Source organism: Leiobunum rupestre, chromosome 11 (assembly GCF_980474605.1).
Source record: "Leiobunum rupestre chromosome 11, qqLeiRupe1.1.hap1, whole genome shotgun sequence".
NCBI classification, from domain to species: Eukaryota; Metazoa; Arthropoda; class Arachnida; order Opiliones; family Sclerosomatidae; genus Leiobunum; species Leiobunum rupestre.
Genome location: NC_143394.1, coordinates 44,538,287 through 44,550,613, shown reverse-complemented (window position 1 = coordinate 44,550,613; position 12,327 = coordinate 44,538,287). Strand labels below are relative to the sequence as shown.

At 36.6% G+C, this 12,327-nt stretch overlaps 1 protein-coding gene across 1 annotated transcript; it reads left to right on the top strand.

Moving 5' to 3' along the window:
- Positions 1 to 10,539: 10,539 nt before the first annotated feature.
- LOC149922958 (uncharacterized) lies at positions 10,540 to 12,327 on the top strand. Its single transcript, XM_090163861.1, has 3 exons — positions 10,540 to 10,850; positions 11,573 to 11,740; positions 11,806 to 12,327. The coding sequence occupies exons 1-3, from the start codon at positions 10,824 to 10,826 to the stop codon at positions 12,325 to 12,327; spliced, it is 717 nt and encodes a 238-aa protein (XP_090019987.1). The 5' UTR covers positions 10,540 to 10,823.

Sequence of the window (12,327 nt, the reverse complement as noted above, 5' to 3'; positions counted from 1 at the left end):
AAAGTGATGAACTATTATGTTTTTATTACATCGCTTTAAAAAATGTAAATTCCTGCGAATCCACTGTATAATGGTTTCCTCCGTGATATAAAACGGATTTGTACCCCAAAAGGAAAATAAATATATAGATTGGTTTTAAAAGTGTTTGAATTTTTACTAATCCTTTCATCATTGCAATATTAGCGTTGGAAAAATAGAAAGTGCCATACATATATTATCATGTTACTTATGACATTATACATTATTGGTTGTTTTTTATTTTAGTACCGATTAGTTACATATTATCATCATTAGCAAACTTAATTATTTAATAAAAAAATATTTAATTTGATGGTTTTTTGACGCAGTACTACCAAAATCGTACCGTAAGTCCTAAGTCACGTTGCTCATCCGGTAAAGTTTCTCACCCATTTGTGCAGATTCTTACACCATCACGTGCTTTTTGACAGTTACCGATTTTACGAGTTATTTCATATTGTCAGATCACGAAAAACAATAATAGCGATTTTCTTAGCCGACACTAGGCAAACATTCCGGACGTCCATAGCGAGACAGACGGGTCCAACAAACTTTCATACACGTGGCTCCATTTATCGTTAAGAAAATGTATTTTAGCCTCTTAGAAGACAAAAATATAAGTTTTAACAGAATCCTATAATAAAGCTACGTTCACACTTAAATTCGCTTCGTTTAGATAACTGGTTTCTAAAACCAACGTGAGAAATCGCTTCGTGTTGGTTCGGGAAGCAACTCGTCCAAGTCGGTTCGCTGGGAATCGCTTTCAAAACGACAAGGCGGGGAAGTAAAATTGCTCGTATTTTCAAAAATAATGGGGATATAATTCTAAATAATGTCAAATAATATTACTATTCGCTAGCGAAACGGGTATAGGCGGCGCCACAGTCGCTACCCCTGCAGCTTGGTTTGTCTGCGTACTTTGTTGATCAAAACAAACGATTAATATGGCGGATTGTAGGCGCAGAGGTGGCATAAATTGCCTTTTTGTAGTAATACTGCCTTTAAAAATATTACAATTCGAGTAAATGGTGAGAAAAGAACGTTGGAGTTATCGTTTCACAATTTTCCGAAATGCAAAAATCTTTTTAATGTGTGGTTAACTAATATAAAATCAGGGAAGATCAGTTAGTGGGCACAGATTTGCAGCGCCCATTTTAAAGATAAAGACTTTTTAGAAAGAAATGGTGAGACACAAATTTTACTTGTTATTACTGATTTTAAAGTTAATATTATTAAATATATATCATAATAACTGTCATTTAGATGAAGATAATTCAAGAGACGCATGAAATGCAGTGCCATTCCGAGCAATAATTTACCATGTAGACTTATTACAAATCCAATGTAACTAAATAAAAAGAGAGGACCCTACATTTTGTGAATCGTTTTAAAGGTAATCTGTTTTATTATATACTGCAAAATAAGGAAATGCTAATGAATTAAATTAATTTTAGGTCAAGCCGTTCGATTGTCATTATCGCTGGAAAATATTACATTGAGGCCCACAAAATTATGCGTTAAAAGGGCATATTTTTCTATTTGGTATTGGACCCCAATTTTCCTATCTTTGCCACCCTGATGGTTCGGTATGAGTTTTCGAGTTGATTAATAACATTTCGAGCTATTGCCGCAGATCCCAATATGATTAAAAATAATACTGTAAATTCAAATGGTTTTTATTTTTAATACTTATTTGCATATCTTAACATTTTATTCACTTCTATTGTAATTTCTAATTAAGTGGTTTCTTCAATGAATTTAATTGCTTTTAACTTATAACATAAATAGTTCAGTTCATTTGTTATCTACAAATACTAATTGGCCAAAATTTAAAATAGGAACTATTTTAACATATTAAAAATAAAACTTTCCTTGACTAGAAGTGTAAATTTAATTTTAACTTTTCTTTAACTAAAATCTAAAATAAAAATTATATATTTGGACAACGTTTTTCTTCAAATATTGTCAGTCTCTCTTAATATCAATTAAAAATAGCCCTTGAGAGAATAGACAAAAAAATGAAAAGGCCTAGCTGAATTTTTCCATAGTAGCCTCTACAGTCGTTAGCCAGTAGATTCCTTCCTTTCCAACTTAGCACTGCCTCTTCAATTGATATTATCTTCGCTACAAATGGACTCTCCACAAATATTTCATCCCGACTAAAAGCTAGAAATACATTTTTGAGACTAAGTGACCAAATAAGAGTACATAAACCTTTTTGAGCCAGCCAAATTTAACCCTCGCAACTCTAACCATTTTATTACCGTACAATACCGAAGGCACAGTTAGTTCTTTTCCTTCATTTTACCCCACTTCTAAAGTCAGAAAGTTGGGATAGCTCTCAGTATCTTTATATATAAAATAGACCAGCAATTTACTGCATGTTTGCAAAAGCCTGAATTTCTAGAATAATAAGTAAAACAGGTTACATTAAAGAATTGGGATTTAATAAAAAATATATTTACCCACTATTGCATGAACAATGGACACTTTCAATGCTGTGTTTTCCATCACCAACTTAAAATTTTAACTTTTGTTTTAAGCATCAGCACACCTTATTCTATGGATCAAGAGTAGACTACTCTCCAATATACTTAAAAAATGCTTCATATACCAAATAAAATTATTTAAAATACATTATACATTATACAAAATGCTGAAGCTACTAGTCTATGAAATTAGAACAATCTGGGCTTGTTCTAATGTGAAGATAATAATAAATTTCCTACATACCTTTAAAACTTTCAAACTGATCCCGTGTATGAATTCTCCAAGGCCTACTCATAGTGTTATTAAACTCGAATATTTATACTTATATTTACGAATTCAATACCTATTGACAGTTCAAAATTAATAAATAAATGTCGTATATTCACCTTTGTTAATACAAAACATTCGAACACGCTTTAAAAAATATGCTAAAATCGTTAGTAAAATGTTTTAATTGATGTTATAAAACGCGCATTTTCGCATAACGCCATTACCCGTATCACCCAAATATAGTTCTAGGCAGTGTGACTAGGTGGCGCAGCTGTAGTTTTCGGTGGCGAATATGTATAGTAAACGTGATTAACTAATTGTTTTAGGATACATTTTAGTATTTTCAAAATTCTAGTCATAATTTGAAATGGCGTTAAGCCTTGGCTATAAGCGAACCGAGGTGAAGCGATTTCGCACGTGTGAACTAAGAATTATCGTAGGCGGTCAAAACTGGCATACAAACTGACCTAAACTGGGTTTTAGGCTCTAGTGTGACCGTGGCTTTAGAGAAGCCTCTAACTCCCTATACACTCTTTTTCGCGGTATTTTCCTGGGCGCGTCCATGTTGGGTATTTTACTATTTTCTGAATGTACCTTTATAGAATACGGAAACGTACTTTTTGTACTTTTGCTATAAAAAACAGGGCGCCACATATTTCTGTATATTTTTATTACTAACAAGTTTTAATAGATGGCGCTTAAATTTATTTTTCCCAGAAATGTTTCAATTTTAAATTGAAATGTAAATTTTGGTAACTTTGAACATGTGAGTCTCAAAAGCCTAATTTTTTATATTATTGTTAATCTAATCTAGTCAGAAGCTTCTTAAAGGTCGTTTTTCTCATAATTTTACGGTTTTGAAAGACCTGAAGGAAAATTTCCCAAAATTCTGAAACGTACTAAAATTCTCCTAAAAATTTAAATTTTTTTTTGAAAAAGTAAAATGTACCAGTTTCGGCAACACTAGACTCCCCGCCGAGGGCAGAGGCAATGGCCGACGAGCGGGAGGCAAGTAAGAGGGGTCAAATAAAGGCGCGAAAAAGAGTGTATACTGCCAACGTTAAACGTTTGAAACGTCTTGTTTTCGACACCGAGCAAAGAAGAAATTAACGCGGCCTAGGACTAGCAAATCTAGTGAGCGCTAGTTTTTGTAGCGCAAAAGTAGTTTGCTCTTCAAAACGTCGGTTGGCAAACCTGAAAGGTAGCTTTAGATCCAAAGAGGGCGCATTCAAGGAACGAGTTTGAGACTTTTCCCGTCTCGGCTCAGAAAGAGAAAATGACGTCATATGTGGTCGACTCATATTTTTTGGAAGCTTATAAAATACTGAATGTTAAGTTAAAAGGACTGCATTCTAAAGGATGATAAAATTAGCGAATAAGTAGATTAGTCCATCAACATTGCATATATACTTATCTCCGCCACTCTCATCCCTATTCGGCTTTCCGTTGCTACGCAACTCGTTTTGAAATTTTTAATGTTTAGGCTTAGTTTCTCTATTCGTGTTATAGTCGCGGGCCAGATTTCCCGCACGGTAACTGACGAGTCCCAAATAGGGCAAAACGGGTCTACCGTTGGAATTTCTGGCTATTTTATTTAATTTCATTTAGTTTTGCACTCGAAGATCTATTTCGTCCGAGTTTCGCTCGAAGACCTATCGGTACCAGCTATTAGTAAGTTTTTAAATTTCTGCAAATTTGTTTAAGGTTTAACTTTATTATCCCTTTTCTTAATGGACTAATGATCACTAATCTACTTATTCGCTAATTTTATCATCCTTTATAAAATACTGATTTGCGGATGTCAGCAAGACATTTAGTTCCTGATACTGAAAGTTCAAAACATTTATTTGAAGTTACTCAAAATAATATTCTGAATAGAGTAAATATAATATTAAATGTAAATCCTATAATTTCAATAATTAAAATATATTGAATGAAATAATAATTATAATATATAAATATATTTTAGTATGATTTTTTATTATTAAGATGGCAATAAGACTTTTAAAGAATCATTTTACTATTGGCCTTGAATTAAATTTATTCTCAAAATAATTTTCACATTTCCTAAATACTTGTAGCAGTAGGCTTATCATACATACCAAAACAATTCTTTTAAGAGTATATTAAATTAATTTCAATTCCACGGACATTTAAGTTGACGAAACTTAAACTTTATGACTGATTTATATCAGAATACGTGTTACGAAAAATACTCAGCTTATGGATATTTTATATTCATTTTTAGTAACATTTATACCATATTACATTTCAGATAAGACATTTCTTTTAAATATCACAATCAATTTTATCAATTAAGATTATAAACTTTAAACTTACAAACAACATTAATGAAATTAAATGAAAGCTTTTTAGAAATTTTACGTGAAATTATCAATTTTAAGGCCAATTTAAAAAATATTACAATTTGGAATTGGATTCACGACTCTTTACTTTATCTTGACTATTATTCGCTAATTTTATCATCTTTTACACTGCAGTCCATAGGTGGTTCCTTTTAACTATCTAAATTATAACCCGAGTTAAACTTGTCAGTTACCGTTTTGAATTTGGTACAAGACACATTATCTAAATTGGTTTTTGGTAATTTTTAACATCCATTTAAGTTTAGATTAGGTTACGCTGTCTTCTTTAAATAATTACAGGTTTTTATCTGGAGAAATTCGGATTTGAGTTTAGAATTTTCAAAATCGTCATCTAACAAATGAGCTGAACGTATTCTTGCATGTTTAATGTTTGAAGCTGAACATAAAGATCTTGAGAGCCAAATTTTCATCCTTTCGAAATTAATGATATGATATCTATTTATTTTCAGTTGTTAATACTCCATTTTTACACCCCAGGCACGCAGCACTTCATTCCGGTCAGAGCAACTTAATAAGAATAAAAAAAATAGTTTAACATAAGCTTACTAATCATATAATATATCATATTATTTAATGGTTAAATTATTACTTAATTTTTTCAATTAATTAAGAAAATAACTATAATTTCATAATTTGTTTTCTTAGAAAAAACCTAAGCTTAGACATGGCCAATTGGCCCTTACCAAAAATTAAGTGGTCTAGGAACTTGGTTTTAAGTTTGTATTTGGGACAAATACCAACTAAAACCATACATAAAAACAACTTATTACCAACTAAAACCATACTGCCAACTTAATATCCACTTATTACCCCTTTAACTAGTTTATTGAAAAATGCTGACAACTCAAAACCAAATTAATACCAACTAAAATGTGTATACCAACTAAATACAAACTAAAAGCCAACTTATTTTTTGGTAAGGGGGACTAACTAACTCCATGGCTTAGAAGACCAGAAAATGAAAACCTAGGCTTAAGAGAAACACATTTGGTTTTGAAAAACTATTAGAACTATACTTTTTTATTTACTTCAAAAACGGCGTACAAATCAATATGTTCCAGAAATTTCCATAAAATGTTTAATAAATATTTTTTAATTAAATTGAGAGCCCCGGTGGCCCGCAACCCCCGTTCGAATGTTTTATTTTAAGAGGCCACTGATTTTTATTAAGAGCCATTGGCCCCAAGACCAGCCTTGGAAATAACGGTGGTCAGGTGGTCAAAGACCAGTTAATTAATTGCTCAGACCAGTTTATTTATTCAAAATTTGGGGGGTCACTGGTCACCGTGTCCAGTTTATTAATTCAAAATAATAACAAAAAAACAGAAGGTGACCAGTTTAATAATTCCAAATAATAGGAGATGACCTATTAATTTAAGGTTTAAATCAATTTTGATTTCCCTATTCATTGGAATACAGCGACTCCGCTTACTACCGCCGCGGCCGCACGTCGAGGTTTTATGTAGAGTCCCTTCGCTCGCATCTCTCGAACGAGTCGAACTGTCTAACCCCCCTCTGGCCTCAAACAGTACGGTAGGCTACCTGGCTACGCGGTAACGGACCGGGGACTCTGGAGTTACAGGGCCTAGAGAAAGAGAGATAATACGCTAAATTACGAGTGTCTTCTAAGCTATGGCAGTAGTCTTAGGTGAGATAGTACTATATTGTACTATTCTTGTGGTACTCATAAAATAAAGTTAACTATTTTGAATACGTGTAAAGTTAATGTTACCAACATAATCTAACTTCTAAACATGTAGTATAGGTTTTTTTAGGCTTATAAATGACATTAGAACATCTTATATAAGACCAGTTTAATAATTCATAAGCTAGGGGGTCACTGGTCATAAGGACCAGTTTAATAATTCATATGCTAGGGGGTCACTGGTCATAAGGACCAGTTTAAAATAAAACCTTATTTCCAAGGCTGCCCAAGACTCTCGCTAATTCCAAGTCTGCTGCCAATCGGCGATAAAACTTTATCATTCTACCCGTGGCGCCGTCTATCTCTCACTGGTTCGTTCAAATAAGACGCGTTTTCCGGCAAACAAGATTTTCTTTTCAAAAATAATGGATGGCGCCACGGGTCATATGATAACGTTTTTTCGTCAAGTGTTTTCAATATTTAATTGATTAAAGTTATTACGTGATTTCCAGTGATTTTACTGCTGATTTGTACACCTGAAGTCCCTCGGTATGAATATATGAAGAGGACTATATTTTCTGGCCACATATCGCCTTAACAAATCTGTATCCCTCCGAATACCTCTAGTTCAAAAAAGAGGCGTTTCACGGTTTTGGGCGAGTTAGAGGCTTCTCTTATTATAGGCTTCTGGTTTTAAGTATACATTTCGCGATAACCAAGAATTTATGAGATATTTAATAAATAAAACGAAATTTATAAATTATCGAAACAATCAATACGGAAATAAAGAATTTGCCACAGAGATGCAGTGACAGGTTGAAATGACCTCCATGTAAGGATGCAAATCGAATCCTCCCAGAAAAAATGAAGCTATACTTTCAGGCTTCTGTGCCATTATAGTCCAGGCAACTATTAGAAAACCAGTCATAAAATTCAGATTATTTTAAAATATTTTTATTGCATCTTCTTTCATAATAATACGTCAATTCGTTTACATTCATTCCGGGTTTACATTTTTGGTATCATTTCCTTGGGTACTCTAGTAGGGCATGGGCTGGGTGTACGCGCTCTTGCCGGTGATTTGGGCGCTGGGCACCTTGAAGAGGTAGGGGCGAGTGTTGACGATGGGGGTGAGGGTGCGCAGGGTGTGGGGCACCTTGTAGACGATGGGCTTGTGCTGGATGATGGGCCTGGGCACGTAGAAGATGGGTTGGGGCAGGCGGAAGAGGACGTCCTTCTGTTGGAAGATGGGTTGGGGGGCTTCCACGATGGGGCTGGGCAAGTTCAAGTACAAGTCCTTGTTCTGGATGGAGTTGCCCGGAAGGCGGATGTCGGCGTGAGGGATGTCCACCACTTCCTGTCCTCCTTTGGGCAGATGGACGATGGGGGCGCTGGCGGTCAAGGACGGGGCGGGGTATTCCATCGACTCAGATGCCAAGTTGGCGGACACTCCGGCACTTCCGTATGGGGCCACTTCGACGGGGAGAGGCTCCCTGATCTCCAAAGAGGACGACGATCCGACGTATCCGGTGTAGCTTCCAGACGTCTTTTGGGCGGCGCACTAAACGGGAGACAAGAATGGTTTTAAGCGTAAGGAATAACAAAGCTAGTCGAATTGGTTCTCACCATCGTGGCCAAAGCTAAGAGAGCGACGAATCTCAACATTTTGATAGTTTGAAAGTGTGGTTTGCTAGATGAGGAATCTTCGAGGGAAAGTCGGTTTGTGGTGTCTTGTTGGATCTGTCGGCTCTTTTTATACCAAATTTAATCCTGAAGCGAACTTGATAAGGGCACCAAAATGAATTATATTTCTGTTTCTTAACTTTAATCTTAAGGCTTGAAATTTGATTTTCAATTTTTTTCTATACTTGAATTTCAAGGCCGTTCTTTGAAGATCACAAAATAATATCATATAAGCTTTTGTCTTGAGAATGGATAGCGAATAACTTTACTTTTAGCAACCCCCAATTTTCCCCCTGGCTACCGCAATAGAGGTGCGGCATTTGTGGGAATGTCGGGAATACAAAGCGACGAGTGGGAACTTACTCAAAAGGACAGAACGAACGCTATGGCGGCGCCGAGCAAATTCTAATAAAAACAATTTTCAAATGATTACATTAATTTAAAAATTCAAAAGTAATTAAATCGACATTAAGTTAAGCCGAAGTGAATGAAGTAATTCTTATGATAAATGTATTCTATCTCCCTATACGGCTTATGCTATACCCTAAGTCTATGATGTTACACATAAGAGCGTCAGATCCCTGTCTTACGCGTGTGAAATTTTTATAACTAGAGCAATTTCTACAATGACCATAGATTTAGTGGATTTCAAACTAAGCCATTACGATCTTACGTCGTCAAAGTGAGCGCGAGCATGGGAGCCCTGATCATTTGTTTTAAAAGGGAAAGTTCCAGATGTTGAATGTAATCTCTACAACTTTTTACTTTAGTGTCACCAGAAGCTTATAAAGTGTCTCTAAGAAGTATCCCACTAGGCCATAAATATGACACATTTACTTTCGCAGGCTCGATGCGGATTCCATTGTCCGCACTTTCCCAGGAGGAGCCGGGTAGAAACTCCGAACACCTCCTTCCGCGTCGAGTTTGTAAGTTCTCTCCCTGTCTGTTAAAGTGGTTTTCCTCCGAGAACTTCGATTTCCTCTTACCATAAAAAACTTGCACAGGGTTTAAAGTAATAGTTTGTGTTGGGACGCAAGTAGTTATGCGTGGAAGGGCTAGCCACGCGCTATAAATTTCCCTGTATCGCTGTTAAAAGGATTAACGCTATATGCTCAGTTTTCTTTTGCACAGTTTCCTTTTACGCCGTTGCCAATAGCACAATTGCCAATTGTGCAGTTCCCCAATTGCTCAGTGTCCTAAAAGAGCAGTTCCCAAAAGCATATTAGCCAATTTCGCAATTTCCCAAAAGCACAGTTACCAAAAATCGCAAATTCCAATGGCTCAGTTTCCCTAAAACGCAGTGTCCAAACCCACAGTTAACTAGTTGCGCAGTTTATAGCTGCGCTATTACCACCTGCGCTGTTTTCCAAAACATATGTGGCGTAAAACACAGTTGTGTTAAATTACTTTCATTGCGCAGAAGCATGCCGCCTAACGGCGCCGCACGTTCGCTATACACTTTCATTACATTGATGAAATCGTGAAATTACGTGAAAATTAACATGATGAAATCGTGAAATTAACGTGAAAATTAACATGATGAAATCGTGAAATTAACGTGAAAATTAACATGATGAAATCGTGAAATTAACGTGAAAATTAACATGATGAAATCGTGAAATTACCGTAAAATTAACATGATGAAATCGTGAAATTATCGTAAAGTTAACATGATGAAATCGTGAAATTATCGTAAAGTTAACATGATGAAATCGTGAAATAATCGTCAAAGTTAACATGATAAAATCGTGAAATTAACATGATGAAATCGATAAATTAAAGTGAAAATTAACATTATGAAATCGTGAAATTAATGTGAAAATTAACATTATGAAATCATGAAATTAACATTATGAAATCGTGAAATTAACATTCAAATTAACATTATGAAATCCTGAAATCAACATTCAAATGAACAATATGAAATCGTGAAATTATGAAATTATGCGTATGTTTTCCGAACCGTAAGATTGAATTTCACAAGTTGTACCAGAAGTGTATAATATAGCTCTTACGATATAAGTAATCTACTACATGTCCTGCTAAGCTAATAATAAGCTAGGCTTATAAGCTGAATTGCAACAGGCCTGAGGCCCTTTTAACAGCGATTCAGGGAAATGTACACCGGAGGGTTGGGGCTAACCCGGCCACAGAGAACCACTTGTAGCATCCCGTTACAAACTATGGCTTTCAAACCTTTGCAAGTACTCGTAGGAAAACCCCATTATCAGACAGCGAGAGAACTTGAAAACTCCACGCGGAAGGAGTTGTTCTGGACGACTTTTGAAGAAACTTAGTACACCTCATTTTGTATTCTAATCATCCGAAAAATGCCGCCGCTCTATCGTGGCTTCCAGGTAAGAAATTTGGGGTTTGCTAAAAGAAACGTACATTGATTAATTGTCCCTAAAACTAGGCGGTCGTTGGTAACCCCGGTCCTCTGGCTGCGAGAAGGTGCTAGCCACTCCGTTACCCCACCACATAAGGGGGCGAAAAACTTAAGCCCAATACGAAATTAAAAATAACAGATAACGAGTTACTAGTAGCTAAGAGCAACAAATACAAGGAGAACGCAGCTAGCCTTTAAAAAGTGTTGTGTACACATTTCATTGGACGAGCCTTTACGCTGAACGATTTACGGAAACGGGGAAGACAATTTCGGAATTTTCCCCTTCCGACAGCAGAAAATGCACGAATTTTTGCCAGGTTGCGTTCTTCTTATTTGTAGTGCTGTGTTTGTTCCTCCTAGCTAGAATCAAATAGGCCTTAGAAAATAAAACAAAGACAATTGTCAATTAATCGCTTTTAATATGCTTACTACGATGAGTAACATTTGGCCATTACAGACTTTGAGATGTATGCTTAGCTTCAAAAATGTTAAGTGCCCACCTGCAGCGTCTGTGATATTATTTTATGACCTTCAAAGAAAAACCTTGAGAAGGGGACAGATAAATGTTTGAAGGATAAAGATTATTTCTAATCCAAAATTCAAGTACAACAAGGAATCAAAAATTCAATTTCAATAATCCGAAGATTAATGTTGAGAAATATAAATATTGCGAAATATAATTGTTTCTAGTGCGCTTATCCAGTTCGATGCACGATTTCATTCGGTATAAAAAGAGCCCAGAGATCCGACCAACCATCACAAACAGACTTTCACTCGAAGATTCCTCATCTAGCAAACCACACTTTTCAAACTATCAAAATGTTGAGATTCGTCGCTCTCCTAGCTTTGGCCACGATGGTGAGAGCCAATTCGACCAGCTTTGTCATTCCTTACGCTTAACACCTTTCTTGTCTCCCGTTTAGTGCGCCACCCAAAAGTCGTCCGGAAGCTACTCCGGATACGTCGGATCGTCGTCCTCTTTGGAAATCAGGGAGCCTCTCCCCGTTGAAGTGGCGCCATACGGAAGTGCCGGAGTGTCCGCCAACTTGGCATCTGAGTCGATGGAATACCCCGCCCCGGCCTTGACCGCCAGCGCCCCCATCGTCCATCTGCCCAAAGGAGGACAGGAAGTAGTTGACATCCCTCACGCTGACATCCGCCTTCCGGGCAATTCCATCCAGAACAAGGACTTGTACTTGAACTTGCCCAGCCCCATCGTGGAAGCCCCCCAACCCATCTTCCAACAGAAGGACGTCCTCTTCCGCCTGCCCCAACCCATCTTCTACGTGCCCAGGCCCATCGTCCAGCACAAGCCCATCGTCTACAAGGTTCCCCACACCCTGCGCACCATCACCCCCATCGTCAACACTCGCCCCTACCTCTTCAAGGTGCCCAGCGCCCAAATCACCGGAAAGAGTGCCTACACCCAACCCATGCCCTACTAG

What these genes read in the sequence shown, in the direction of transcription:
- LOC149922958 (XM_090163861.1), top strand. Translation starts at nt 10,824, where the DNA reads ATGCCGCCGCTCTATCGTGGCTTCCAG. An exon ending in CGCTCTATCGTGGCTTCCAG is followed by an intron (nt 10,851 to 11,572) that starts GTAAGAAATTTG and finishes AATTGTTTCTAG; the next exon opens with TGCGCTTATCCAGTTCGATG. An exon ending in TCCTAGCTTTGGCCACGATG is followed by an intron (nt 11,741 to 11,805) that starts GTGAGAGCCAAT and finishes TCTCCCGTTTAG; the next exon opens with TGCGCCACCCAAAAGTCGTC.